This window comes from Miniopterus natalensis, chromosome 7 (assembly GCF_054644295.1).
Source record: "Miniopterus natalensis isolate mMinNat1 chromosome 7, mMinNat1.hap1, whole genome shotgun sequence".
NCBI lineage: Eukaryota > Metazoa > Chordata > Mammalia > Chiroptera > Miniopteridae > Miniopterus > Miniopterus natalensis.
Genome location: NC_142087.1, coordinates 77,733,483 through 77,748,335, shown reverse-complemented (window position 1 = coordinate 77,748,335; position 14,853 = coordinate 77,733,483). Strand labels below are relative to the sequence as shown.

General features: G+C 47.4%; 1 protein-coding gene across 1 annotated transcript; it reads right to left on the bottom strand.

Annotated features, from left to right (window-relative positions):
* Positions 1-2,768: 2,768 nt before the first annotated feature.
* PFDN4 (prefoldin subunit 4) lies at positions 2,769-11,406 on the bottom strand. Its single transcript, XM_087819181.1, has 4 exons — positions 11,377-11,406; positions 6,933-7,040; positions 6,003-6,143; positions 2,769-3,690 (listed from the first exon to the last, which is right to left on the bottom strand). The coding sequence occupies exons 1-4, from the start codon at positions 11,398-11,400 to the stop codon at positions 3,559-3,561; spliced, it is 405 nt and encodes a 134-aa protein (XP_087675307.1). The 5' UTR covers positions 11,401-11,406; the 3' UTR covers positions 2,769-3,558.
* Positions 11,407-14,853: the final 3,447 nt, after the last annotated feature.

Below are 14,853 nucleotides of genomic sequence, written 5' to 3'. Positions count from 1 at the left end.
TAAGCTCCCTTAGCTGTACAATGCACGGCCCAAGGATGAGCAATGTCCCCATAACCTGAAAGCTTGTTAGAAATGCAGAAATCAGGCCCCGGCCCCAAACCACTGAGCCAGACGTGCGTTTTATTTTTAAATGTTTATTACTGATTTCAGAGAGAGGGAGAGAGATAGAAACTTCAATGATGAGAGAGTCATTGATCGGCTGCCTCCTGCACACCCCCTTCTGGGGATCGAGCCCATAATCGGGGTATGTGCCCTGACCGGGAATCAAACTGCAATCTCCTGGATCCTAGGTCAATGCTCAACCGCTGAGCTACACCAGCCAGGCATTTTAACAAACCCCAAGTGGTATGTACATAGCTTAAATAGAAGAAGGCGGTCTCTAGGATGAAAGGGTCCTAAAATATACCTCCCCACCCCTGCAAGGAGTGGACAGCCCGCCCCAGGCTCACATGGAACCCGGGAGGTGGGGACTCCAATGTCTTCTCAGCCCCCACGGGGCATGGGTAGGCACAGCGCTCCTGGGGCCCGGCTTCAGCCAGCCACCTTCCCCACAGCCCAGGACGGCCTCACTGCGGGTAGGTTGCTGAGCTCTCTCTGGCTCCCCTGGCCTTGACCTCAGCTACCTTCCTCTTCTGGGGCTTAGAGTTTTGCTGAAGAAGCCAAGGGACAGCTCTCCTGGGCCAGTTTCCCAGCCCCTCTTGTCCAGGAAAAAAAATGTTTCAGCCACCTTTCCAATGACCAGTGGCACGTCCCCACATAGTGGACGTCCTAGAGACTGCAGGTGTCCAAAGCCAGACTCATGCTCTGCTCCCTCCCAGGCCCTTCTGACCTTCCGCCTGTGTTCAGCTGGAGCAGGCTCCGGGAGTCAAGGCCAGGGAGGAGGTGCCAGGCAGGTAATGTAAATGGGGGGGGGGGGGAGCTTTGTCTAATGGGTGAGCACCAGGTTATCATTTGTAAATACGGTCTCCACTGTTGCCAAACTGTGACATTTTATGTGAAATCTCCTGATTTTATTGTGGCAAGAAAATTTTAAACAATGAGCCAAAGAAGAGGTGCTTTGCAAGGTTTCACATGGCCTGTGTTCAAAACCAACTTATCCATGGCTTCCTCCTCTGCCCTTCACCATCTCATTGCTGTCGAGACCCGCACATTTCACCTTCTAAGTTCCAGCTTCTTTCCTTCGTTCCTCTGCCAACTGACTATGCACCAGGGAAAGTACACAGACATCTGGTATCTCTTTGTAGTAAAACCCACCTACCAACTGCCAAATTATTTCAAAATACTGCTCCTATCATGCGTATCTCCTTTCTGTTCAAAGCCCTATAGACTCCCCTGGCCTCCAGCTGTCAAAACTCTATCCCAAATGGCATTTCCTCCCCTAAGTCCTGCTTTTGGCTGGAGCTCTGGAGGCTTGGACAAGGGCAGGGGTGGTTGTGGAGACGGAAGGGAAGTGAGCAGCCCAGCACCACTCAGACCCCAAGTGCAGAGCAAATTGTCTGCTACCTACTCCCTACTAAAAGCCTGGATAACATTAGCAAATTGTGCAACTGAGTTTGCAAACCAGCAGCCTCATGGTCAAATCTGTTCTATAAATACCTTCTGTTTACGTTGCATTGCCTAAAAAACATAGCTGCGCCCTTTAAATATAGTGATTGTACATAAAAATCAGGATTCCTGTAAAAAAAAAATTGTGGCAACTACTAGCTGGAGTTATTAGTTACCTCTTCAGAAACTGTTTACCAGTCTTCAGCTACCCCATAAACTTACTACTAACAAAAATAAAGGTTTAGGGGCACTTTAGAAAGAAATGTAAAATGGGAATAAAATATTCCTGATGTCCTAGAACTTCACATGTAAATTACGAAAAACAAGGTTGAAGTTAGCAACAACATATAATCGCCCCCACCCTTGCTTTCTTGTATTAGGCTTACTTGCTAATGTGTGGATACAATTTTAAGTCCCAGCCTTAAGGGATTCAGTTTCTGACAAGTCAGATGTGCCTTCATTGTTAAAATCTCTGAAGGGTTCAGCTACATCTCCCATTGGCCCCTCCAGATCCATCCATTCACCACCCACCTGGCCCTAAAAAAACCCCACTACATCTGGATTCGGTCCATGGTGAACCCCAGCTGGATTTTGGAGAAGGGGTCAGGGGTCCAGTCTCCCAGCTCTATCATTGCAGGGATGCTGCTGGCTGGCTGTGTCCCTCCACAAATGAAGGCAGCCCTTCCCTGGGTTCCAGAGTGAAGGGGGTGGTGCTCCCTTCCAGGGCCTCTGGGGGCACAGAAACCTCCACTTCTGTCATCTTGGCCAAAGGTTTCTGAAATTATCCTAATTTAAGTGTGTTATCTATTTCCTGCTACAATCTGACTATCTTCCCAGTCTCACTCCTCTAACTGAACACTAACCAAATGCATGCAAGAAAAATATCCTTTCACGAGTTACTTTCTAGAATTTGAATATCACTATTTGTGAACATTCTGCAGCAATTTAAAAGTTGCCTGTGTGTCATGAAGAATTTCAGAATTTTATCTTTAAGCCTGAACTGTTTCTAAACATTTAATCAAAAAATACAATATGCAATGCTTAGCCTTAAAGGTTAAAAAATGACATTTCCTCTTAAGATTATGTATATTTAATCCTAGAAATATCCTCATTTTTGTATTATGATCCTTCCATTGGTATTTTGACATATCAGTGCCATCTGCTGGGAAGTTAATATACCACTAGGTCTTGCAAATCCCAAAATATATGTCCTTTGGGGGCTGTAGGGGATAAATGTACTCTTTATTTAAGAAAAAAGCCTTATTTTTAAACACACAGCTGCTTAACTTCTACATCATTATCAATATAAACCCCAATTAATTACAAAGCACCGAAACAGTCTGAAACATAATTTTAAAAACACACTAAACATTCCTATTGATACATCTCTCAGGTTCTAGAATATTCTTCTGTTGTTCTGCTCTGTTTGTATGAAGCTCAACAAGTCTCAGCATTAGCTGGCTCTTTTCCAAAGACCTATGACACTTATATGTAAGAGATAAGTGAAATATATATGTTTAGATATAATATATATTGCATGTATTTAAATAAAATATATACATATTTTTCCGTATGACAAGTTTCAGGTGTGAAATGAGTAGACAGGTGTAAGATTAGATCTTTCTGGAGTCCTTTCGCCATCTCTAAAAAGCAACTGAAATAGATACATATAAACAACATAACAGGACTGTTAAATTTTCAGATAAAAATTGCAACAGATATTCTAAATGATAATCTAGAAACAAAAAAGATTGCTTAACTGATTTTAATAACATGACATAAAACCCCTACACTTGATAGAATTGTTATGCAAAATACATAGATGAATACTGTCTTCTTTTAAAAATATAAAATAAATAAGCAAGACATGTGAAAATAGGCAAGTTTTCATTAAATAAATGAAAAATTTTTGAAAAAAGAAAGTTTTGCTTTCCATATCATTTGAAAAAGAAAAATTATCATTTAAACAATATTCAAGTTTATTAAACAAATTTTAAAAGTATTATAAAATGTTTAGCTTTCATCAGCTTCAAGGTTTATGTTGCTCCCAAACTTTGCATATAGCTGAACTTTCAAATCTGCTAACACCCGCTGAATGGATGCCACTCTGGATTCTAAGGTGTCAATTTCTTCTTGCAAATTTTTCTGGAAAAAAATTGTTTGAGTTAATTTATCACCTGGATGGTTTCCGAGCCCTGTGCTAAGAGACTGCTCAGGAAGACTGTCCAGCCGAGACCTTTCTGACTGGGACAGGAAGCTGCAGTCCTGATAATCAGGTCTCAACCCAAAGTCCGTACGGGCACTTTGCACTCACAGCCTACATTTGCTTCTAGATAAGTCAAGCTTGTTTTCTCAGTTTGGGCGGATTTAAAAAACATAATAGAGACAAGAAAATTAATTTCTAAATTATCATATCCTAGTAAACAAAGAACCAAACATGGTCACTTCTGGGAAACAGCGTATCACAGGTGTGGCTTCTGCCACAGCCTCTTCCAACTGCCCAGAAAAGGAACTGAAACCAAAGGAAAGGAAAAGCATTCCTGCTGCCACCAATAACTAATAACAACTCAGTCAAAATCTAGCAGAAATGTTCACTAACTACGAGGCCTTTCCATGGAGACCAAGTACTCCGTGCAGGCAGGGGCCAGGCATGTCCCTCAGTACATGGTAGAACCCGACAGAGTGCGCACTCAATACTTCTGGGATGAAGCAATGAAGGAATTGTAAAATAAAGGTTCAATACCTACGGGTGTGGTGGGGGTGGGGTTGGGAGGAAGGGATGTTCACAACAGTGACAAACATTTATCTTGAAATAATTCCAAGAAGAGTATTTTAGAATGATTAAAAAGAAAACCAAAATTATAAAATTTTGCTTTCAAAAGAAAGGTTTATGCATAAGAGGAGACATACAATGTTTCTGTCTGGAAAGAGCTAGAGAGTTCTTTGGGAGGTATATTACATGTGGGTTTAATTCATGAAAAGTTTTGCCATCACGACACTTATTTATTCATTTATTTATTTTTAATTGATTTTAGGGAGAGAAGGAGAGAGAGAGAGAGAGAGAAAGAGAGAAACATCAATTGGCTGCCTCTCGCAGGCACCCCGACCGGGAATGGTCCCCGCAAGGTGGGTAGAGATTCTGACCAGGAATCAAACCCACAAGCTTTTGGTGTCCAGGATGATGCTCCAACCAACTGAACCACACCAGCCAAGGATCTTTCATGACATTTAAAGAAGAGAGACAAACATTTTAAGTAATATACAAGCTAATTAAGCAACTTCCAAAAGAATCATAAAATAGTTAACTGCCATCAGCTTCTCATAGTGTGACTGCCCCTCTCACACATGGTTGGAGGACCCATGAATTGGAAACTTATTTCACACAATGTTTCAAATGCATCAGTGAATCTGCACTCTGATCCTGTAATTATACTTCACCGATTATTTCCTTTAAAGAATTTCCTAGCCCTGGCCGTTGTTGCTCAATGGTTAGAGTGTCAGCCTGTGCACCAAAGGGTTGCGGGTTCAAAGGGTCTTGGGTTCGATTCCCAGTCAAAGGCACATACCTGGGTTTCAGGTTCAATCCCCAGCCCCAGTTGGGAGATGTTCAGGAAGCAACCAATTGATGTGTCTCTCTCGCATCGATGTTTCTCTCTCCCCTCTTCCCTCCCTCCCTCCCACTCTGTAAAAATCAATGAAAAAAATATCCTCAGGTGAGGGTTAAGTGAAAGGAGAGAGAGAGAGAGAGAAAGAGAGAGAGAGAGAATTTTCCTAAATGTGAGCAAAGATTAAAGTATAAAAATGCTCACTAGAGAATCACTTCAGGAAAATACTGAAAGCAAGTGTGACATTAGGAGGACGGTGCGCTGAATCAATGCCCACCCACGATATTAAAGTCATCAAAAATTATGTTCTTAACATGTGTGCCTGACCCAGAGAAGGCTCCCAGGGAGTAGCTGCTGGATAAACATTAAATAGAAGAAGAAAATACTACTAGGGAGTTAACTGACCAAAATGTGAAGCAAAAGTACAGAGAAAGAGGAGAGCATAAAAGACAGACGTGGGAATGTTCATCATGGATGACGGTCTTTGGGTTGTGGGATTACGGGTGGTTTTTCTTTTCTGCTTTATTATACTCTGTACTTCCTAAATACTTCTAGTTTAGAGCACAGGCTCTGGAGTCACAGGATCATTCCCTCTGTCACTGAATAGGCCCCATAACCTCTATATCCTCGATTCTTCAACTCTCACTGGGACTAACAGTACCTGTCTCATAGAGTTGTTAGGATTAAATAAAATCACACTTGCAAAACATTCAGGGCATATGTGGGGCACTGTGAGATCCATGAAATATTAGGCAGCACCCATTACTTCCCCTACTCCTAAATGTTCTTTATAATGATACCAATGCCAATTTAAGAGTTAGGCTTCATCCCCAGGGAAAGACTTCATTATACCTTTGCTTCTTCTAACATTTCTTGTGTTTCTTCTTGAGAATGACTAATGAAAACATCACCGATTTGATAAGGTATCATTAAGCAGTCTTCATCTGCAAGCATGATGTCCTCGCAAGCATCTTCTAAGTTTTGGAGTTGTTTCTGCAAATGCAAAAGGGAACAGCAATGAAAGATGTATTCAAAATTCCCTGATAGAGGCCAAAAGACCATCTTAATTTGGGGACACCGACTCTTGGAGGGACCCTTTCACAAAGGTATTACCACACTAAAATGAAACTTTCTTACATTTTTAGTTGACTTCACAAGGAAGCGCTTACAAGGTAACTACCACACTGATCTCTAGATATTTCCAGATTGCTCCAAGCATGCTGTGGTGGACAGCGGGGATCCGTGGCCACTCAACACGTCTTCTGCTTTAAGTTTCTCACTTTGTGAGTTCTGCCTTCTGGTGGGAGAATTAACCAAAAGCAAAAACGAAATCTCCACTTCTCAGCCATGCTTGATGATAGGATGAAAGCAAATAAAAACTTAAATCCCATCAATCAATGCACCTGAACAGGAGAGCTGAATGAACAGAGGCTGGGCAGAAGGCCTCCAGTTTATAGGGGCAGCCGCAGTGTCAACCCAGTGTCCTAGGTCTGAGGGGCAGCTTCCTCGTCGTGGAGGAAACAGCTGGCCATGGAGACAACAGTTCTGTCCCCCGCCACGTTCTCTGGGACCTGCTCCTGGAACCTCAGCCTAGAGTCCTACCCCTCAACAATCTCTAAGTTATCTTGCATCCCTTAAACAAGGTCTTTCTTTTTAAACGAGAGGGTTCTGTCATCTGCAAGAGTCTGGAAAGAGAGAAGCACAAGTTGCTGAATTCAGTGTTTAAGAGCTACAGCATGAAGAACATTTACTTTCCTTCAATAAGATACATATCTTCAATACCTTTTTTACATCTATTTCTTCCTTCAGCTCTGTGATCCTACTCGTATTCCGTGCAAATTTGTTAATCTTTTGTTGGTCTTCAAAAGTAACATTGACATCTTCTGCAGCCTGAAAAAAAATTGAATACCAGACTCTCCTTAATTCTCCCTCACTTGATTATATTTAGAGGAAAGCCATAACTAGTTTTAACAAAGACCGCCAATAACTGATGGTTCACAATGACCACACTCTCCCCTCCACCAGGCCTCTCACAGCCAATAACATAAGGTAGGTACACTCTGATTTCTCCAGAGGGTGAAAAGTACCCAGTCGTCTCCAGCAATATGGAGCTCAGTGGTCAGAACATGAAGGCAGACACCTAGAACTTAGCCTCCCGTCTCAGGCTCTCATCAGCCCATAAACAGTTCCACAGGCATCAGACCCATCATCAAAGACCCAGATGATATCTTGAAAAAAAAAATCCTTTACATCACAATATATATAGCTTTGAATATTCAACCTTGCACATAATTCTTATGAACATGGACCTTGGTAAAGGTCCACACTGGCCTGCAACACAGAAACCAAAAGCAAGCCCTTACACAGATACCTGGCGGTCAAGTCACTTTGCTTCACAAGAACTCCAATTCCCTAAGCAAACAGGGCACAGAGAATTCTAGAGTCCTGCTTGCTGCAGTCAAATACCGATGCATTTGTCATCATGAGACGCACACGGGGCAACCACATGAGCACCTAGGACAGGGCTTCCCATATATTCAACTGGGGCTCAATGCAGGGCTTCTGATTTTGAACCCAAGTCACCCTAGACCACACTCACATGCACAGGTTTCTGAAAAATTGTAGAGAACTGGACCCTGGTTTTCATCCTTCCACAGCAGGCGTTTCCTGTTGTAGCCCCACCCAAGAGCCTCCTGCACACAGTTGGGCCCTGGAGTTCATTTCCTTAACGGTGGTTTTCTCATTGGGGTCAGGGGCTAAAGTTGGTGTGGGAGGCAAATCGGCACTGGGTGAACTGCATGCCACCCTTTCTGTTTGCAGCAGGAAGGGAGGAGTCTGTCCCTTCTCTAACAGCAGTGGCGTCTGTTTGCATCTCACTGATCTAGAACATTCCTACATTGCTTAAAGCTTCATTCTGGCAGGGAGGGGGCCTGTGGACATTGAGAGGTCCACCACCCCCTAAACCTGTATGCAGAATGGCACGTATGGATGTGCATGCGTCTGGAAGGGTCTTCATAGACTTCATCAAGATTCTTAAAGGGATCCATGCCCCCAAAGTCAGGAACTCCTGCTTTAAGAAAAGCCAGATGTAGTTACTACCACTCACGAAGCTACAAGAATTCAAGGAGGAAGGAGTTATTGTGTAGTGAGGCAGCAGAGTGGTAGAAATAAGAATGGGTTCAAACCCAAGTGAGCAGGAACCATGGCAAATCATCCAATTCTTTGGAGCCAGCTTAGGTTTGTCATCCGTAAAATGCGGAAGCTATTCCTACATCAGAGGGGTGATAAGATGAGCCCTTAGCAGAAGACCTGGGAATGGAGACACCTTTCATTAAGTGACAGCTCAGTGGTTTATTTCCTGAGTTATGTTTACCAAAAATCATTACAAAGGAATAACAGACCCAGATCTACAAGAAAATTCTACTTGGCTTCAGAAAAGCAGAACTGCTAAAGATTCAAGGTGAAAATTAAAACTCCCTGGACCCCAAACGTGCCCTTTTCTTAAGAATCAGTATCATATGGGATTATGGGAGAAAACTGAACCACAGTCAGTCATGCCCCACGTGGAGTTTGGGCATTACCAGTAGAACCTCAACTGACAACTGGGTCTGATTGTCCTGAAAAACTGGGAGAAGGGAATTGTGGCCAATTTCAGTCTATTTTTGTTGTTTAAAGGTATCTACCAAGTCTATGATGTAAAATTATGCTTTGTATTTTTAATCACCTTTCGTGCATACATTCAATAACTATTTAGTAAGTGTCTCCTTTGTGCCAAGCACAGTGAAAGGCGGGCGGCAATCCTACCCTCATGAATACTGGCAGGCTTCCGTTCCCGTGGAGATGGGCAAGAAACAAGGCTTCCTGCTAGGTGGTGATATATGTGGGGGTGAAAGGGGTTGAAAGTGTTGGCGGGGCTGGGGAGTGACCCGGGGTTTCTTTAAACAGGAAGGTCAAAGATGGCTTCTTTGAGGGAACATGAACAGTTTCAGACTGCAGTCTCCCACATGGCCCCGAACCAGGTCTTAGAAAGCAAAGCTTTGGGGGTGGGGGAGGGGGGCTGGGGCGTGACACTGAGTCAGGACGCATTGGGAGGTAATGTGCTACAACCATGAAGTACTACAGATTGAAACAATCTTTGTGAAAATCAAAGGGCTGTCCCAGCGATACTCCACTCTCAGTGACCAGCACGCCCAGATGTTTCTCCTAGAGGGGCAGAGGGAAAGTGTACATGCAGCTAATCTATCAGAAATTGTTCACAGCACCTGGCCTGCGTGGCTCAGCAGTTGAGAGCATGGACCCAGGAGATCAGGGTTCAATTCCCTGTCAGGGCACATTCCCGGGTTTCAGGCTCCATCCCCAGTCGGGGTTGTGCAGGAGGCAGCTGATCAATGACTCTCTCATCATTGATGTTTCTCTCTTTCCCTCTCCCTTCCTCTCTCTGAAACCTATAAAGATATATATATATTTAAAACTGTTCACAGCCACGGAAACATCTAGGAGAGCCTGTCGCATCCATCACGCTGGTCTTATTAAAATAAAAAGAAACCCCTCTGTTTTCCTGCCATCACAGCTCAAGCCCTGCTCCGCGGACTCTGCCATCCTGACTTCCCTCTGTCCAAGGCACTGGGGTCTGTGCAGGAGAAGCTCCCTCTGCAGGACGCCTGGCTCCCCTCCAGCTTCCCTCCCTCCTTCCTAATCTAACGGGTCACACCTTCTCTGATCACAAAGCAGCCTTCGCTTCACGGGCACCTTTCTCCCACAGTTCTCATGTCCTACAGGAGCTGGGAACTGTAGTTCTCTGTGCGCCCAGTCGGTTAAGGCCTGTCTCTCCCCGAGCCTAGTGCCACCTCCGCCCATAAAGCTGCGACTGTGCCACGCCACATGCTCAATGAATGAATGACAGCTTGCTGAATGAATGAAAGGAAAAATCACTGGTGGTCACAAATCTGGCAGAGCCCGGGGTTCGAATCGCTCTCCTCCCGCCTCCGCAATGTTGCTTCACTGCTTCCCCTCCTCACTTCGGCCTCCACACCCGTCCAACGGGGCTGAGCCACAACCAGCGCCTTCCATGGAGCTGGGGGGCCCCTAACAAGAGGACCCCAGGTAAACCCAACACGGAGGTAAAGTGAACCGCAGCGTCTCGCTCGCCGGAAGGGCCGCGGCCTGAGCCTCACCGGGGTGCTCAGGGAGGATTTGTGGGTGACAGTCCAACAGAGGGGGAACTCGTCCTGGTTGGCCCGGGGGGTCCCCAATTTAGCGCGCACACGCACTGCACACCCCTCGCTCTGCGGCTCACAAGGATAGAGGGCCACCCGGCACCTACTCTACGGACCAGGGGAGCGAAAGGCGGCCCGCGGCCCTGGAGGCGAGGTCCCCCCCCTCCCGCGCGCACGCGGACCTCGGCGGGCAAACCCCTCCGCGGGGCCCCGGGGCCGGGAAGCCCAAGGCCCAGCTGCGCGCCACGGCGCCTGCGCCGACCTAACCCGGGCGTCGCCTCCGAGCGCCGGCTCCCTCGCCCGCGGAGTGAGCGCGAAGCCAGCGCCTCCCCGGGAGCGCGGGGCTCGCCCGCCCCGGCCGCGCCCCCCGCGCCTCCCCGCTTGTTTCTCCCGTCTGAGCACCGGGGTAGGCTTACTGGGTGACGGACCCTAGATGGGGGGTCCGTTTGCTTAGAAGGGCAAAGGGGTGCTTCGGAAAACCTAAGTGAAAGAATAACTAAACCTGCGCGCGGCCCCAGCTCCGCTTCCCACGAGCCGCCGAGTCACCGCCAAGGGCCCCGGGGCCGCGCCCAGCGTCCCACCTGCGCGGCGGCGCCGAGCCCCCTGCGCGCGGGGAGGGCCGAGGGTGGCCGCAGGGCCCCCAGGGGCGGGGGCACGGGCTCCGGGCGCGGGCGCAGCCCGGAGCCTCGGGGGGCGACCCCACCCCCCGGGCTCAGCTCCCTCACCTGCCAAGAGCAGCACGGCGCCACCCGGGCGGGCCCCTGCGCGACACAGGCGACAGCCCGGGGAAGCGCCCAGGGCCTAGGCCGGTGGGCCCTCGGCGCCCCACGCCCCGTGCCGCGCCTGGGCCGCAGGACCCCCGCCGCTCCGCGGCGCCCGGCGGGCAGGCCTCGCCGCGGGGCCGCCCTCAGGGTCCCGGGGGGCTCGGCTGCGGGCCCCACGCCGGGCCCCGCTCGCCCGGCCCCCGGCGGCCCAGCGCCCGACCCCCGCCCCGCGAGCGCCCCGCTCACCGCCTTCTTCATGGTGGCCGCCATCTTGGGACTGGACCACGGCGCGCGGCGGGGGGCGGCGCCCTCGCGCTCCGGCCCCGCTCACCCCCTGCGGGCCCGCAACTCCCGCAAAACGCAACAGCGTCTCCAAGCGCCCTGCTGTTGGTCTCCGACCGGGGATTGCGAACGTCTAGGAGTCAGGGCGGAGAGGGAACCCGGGAGGACTTGGTACAGGCCAATTAAAGGGGCGGGCGCCGCGCTGTGAGCGGACGGAAACGGGGGGTGTGGCGAACGGCCGCAGTTCCAGCGGCCGGCCGCGGGGGGCGCGGCGGGGCCTCGAGGGGATGGACGGGAAATTCTTTTCCATCAGTCCCCCGATGTACCTGGAGAAACTGACCTTCCTAAAAAAGGCTAAGAACGAAAGACCTTGACAATAGGGTGTGATGTTAACGCGCCCCGATAATTCAGACGGTATAAAGGAGGAAGAACTCTCATTAATTAGCTTCTTCAACATCACTATTAGCCAATTACTGTATATCCTGACATTTGTGCCTTCCAATTCTTTTGGGGGGCGGGGGCGGTCTCAGAATCCCTATCTGGACCAGCAAAAGAAAGAAACCTGGGGTACAAATAAAAACAATTGGAGACTGCTGGTCAGGAAGGAAACTCGCCAACAACCACTTGAAAATGCTTACCCTCCACCTGGCCGGGGCGAAGTCACACATTCCCTTACACCAGGTTGGACGCTGGCCTCCCAATGCCTGGATCCAAGATATGGGTTTTGTTTTTTTGTTTTTCTGACCCACATAGTATTTTTCTTTAATTGAATCAACATATGAAAGTTAGATTTCATTCGACAATATAAGAACAATATTTGTTTTGCTTGAGCTTGTAAAATCAGAGCCCTGGTGACCTTGATCCTATATTTTTGGGACAGCAGCTGCTGGTGCTGATCAGGCGTGGCCCATTTAGCTAACTCGGCCTCTCCAGGGCCCCACAGACTCCCACCTGCCTCACCCTGAGCTTACCTATCAGGCCCTCCAGGTGTATGAACTTGTCACTTCTGTTCTAATACAACTAAATGAGGGGTTTGGGTTATGCATTTGTTTGTTTGAAATCTTTATGCTAGATGTTACTGCGAAAAGACAGATGAATTAGACAAGGTGCTTGGTACCAAGGACCTTACTGTTGGTGCACATGTATCACCACAACTCATAGCACCTGCAGCTGCAGCCAAGGGACAACTGAGGGGTCCCCGGGGGGCCGAGCTGTGTCCCACTGGAGTCAAGGGCAGTGGGACTACAGCATGGAAAAAAATAAGACAAATTTCCTTGTCTTAATGCAGCTTACATTCTAGTGATGGGAGACAGACCATAACCAAAGCCTCGAAGTGAATTATACAGTATGTTAGACGGTGAATGTTATCACTATGCTATTAGTAACTATAACAAGAACACAAACAATAGCAATAGAAGACTGTGGGGCTACCAGTGTGAAAACTCTGAGGAAGATGCAAGGAATCGTATGGTAAGTATGTTGATTGGAAAATTGAGGGGAACAAAAACCCTATCTGACTTGACGTGTAAGCTACAAGATTATCCAGACTCATCCCAGCTTAATTTAGATTCTGTCACAAAGCAATAATGAGCCCGCATGATTTCATAGCCATGCCTGCCTGAGTTCCCTCCAAAACCTGCAACATTTGCACCAGACTCCCGGTTCTAAGACTGCAGGGGTGCCTGCAGGGGGCGCCCCAGGACCGTGGTAGTGTTCCCCAGACCCTAGCCTAAGGCCACCTGGATCATCTGCCAAAATATCAACACAAAGATTATTTTCTTAATTATTTAAATAAAAAAATCTGTTTTAAAGGTGCAGAATAAACATATTTTTGAAGGAGATTTAAAATCTCACATAAAGGGGAAAAAGTTTCACTAGCTACAGGAACAGATCTTAAGGGATTTCAATAAATCTCCAATCCCTCCCAGATGAAATTGTTTCAGCTGAGATTTGATCAAACAATGGACGGTAACAGGGCCAGGTGTGCCCCTGAGTGAGTGCGTCCTCACAGTTTTCCTGGCACCTCTCATTTACTCAACCCCAGTCCCAGCCCCAGAGGGAGGGAAGGGAACCTTAATACCAAATAAAGATAGATGATCATGGTGTATTTAAAGAAATGGAAGAAAATAGCAGAAAAGGAAGAGAAAGGCGAGAGATGAAGCTGGGGAAAAGCTGATTCTCCTCCCCTGCCTCCCCCTGAGAAGGTGGGGGTGTGGAGAGCACATCCCCAGGCCTGCAGGGACTGTGCTCCATCTCACGGGCCGCATCCAGACAGCACGGCTCCTCACCTCCAGCCAATAGCTCCCACGAGGAAATGGGGACCCAGTACCATTAGAAACTTCCTTTTCCTAGACCCACTCACCTGGATTTTTTTGTTAAGTCTTGTGATTTTGAAAACATTCATATTCATTTTCAAATAAATCCTACAACTACTAGGTATACCAACTACATGGAGAGCGCAGGTCACCCGCCAATCTGTGACGGCTAATAAACCTCCCCAGGTGCACATCTTCTGGAATGTTCTTATGACCACATTTCTCATTCCTAAATAAAATGGGGGGGGGAAATCCCCCAGGTTTTCTAAAGTAAATCTGTGCAAATCAGGGACTCTAAGTGATGCAAATCAGGGACCTTGTTACTGAAAGATGTCCTCCTGAGCCTAGCTACTCTCACCTGTACTTCCTTCCTTCCTCTTTCGTTCCATGATCACCAGAATTTCCTCTGTGCCCCTTCAAGATTTGGTCCATCCTTGAAAGCTTTGCTTGGTTAACTTCTTCCATCTTTAAATTCTGCCCTTGTTCCACAGTTGGCACTTGTCTAAGCTACTTTCTCTCTCTTATAGTTCTTTGGAGTCTTATTGTGTTGGGTAATAATAGAAAACAGTGTCAGTTTGTATTTGGCTCAACGATTTTGTACATGGTTTTTATCATGGTCCTGTTTGAAATTCTTCACTGTCTTCCCATTGCACGTGGGTATAATTTGGATTCCTTACCAAAGTCTAGCCTCCCTCTCTGACCTGACTTTGTACGATCTTTCCCCACACTCACTGTGCTCCAGCTTCTCGGCCTCCATTCCTTGGATGCTGCCTGCTCCTTTCTGCCCCAGGGCCTTTGCACTTGCTCGGTTTGCAGCCCTTGATGTCCTTTCTCCTGTTATTTACTTGGATAAATTCCACTCATCCTCAACACTCATCCTGTATGCCGCCCCATCAAGAAAGCTTTCCTTAAACACATGCACGACCCAGAAACACAGCATCCCCCCTTTTAACATCTTGAAGCCCTCCCAGCACATTTACTTTTGAACTCTGTCTCCTCTGTTATACTGGGAGCACCAACAGAAACACGCCTGTTTCATCATCTCAGTAATCGCAGCACCAATAGGAAGGTAGATGCTTGACAAATATTAGCTAAGGAATAAATAAATGCATGAATGAATGAGCGA

Coding starts and splice junctions, on each gene's coding strand:
- PFDN4 (XM_087819181.1), bottom strand. CDS start 11,400: ATGGCGGCCACCATGAAGAAGGCG. Junction 7,041..11,376: donor CGGCCACCATGAAGAAGGCG/GTGAGCGGGGCG, acceptor ATTTTTTTTCAG/GCTGCAGAAGATGTCAATGT. Junction 6,144..6,932: donor AAGAAATAGATGTAAAAAAG/GTATTGAAGATA, acceptor TTGCATTTGCAG/AAACAACTCCAAAACTTAGA.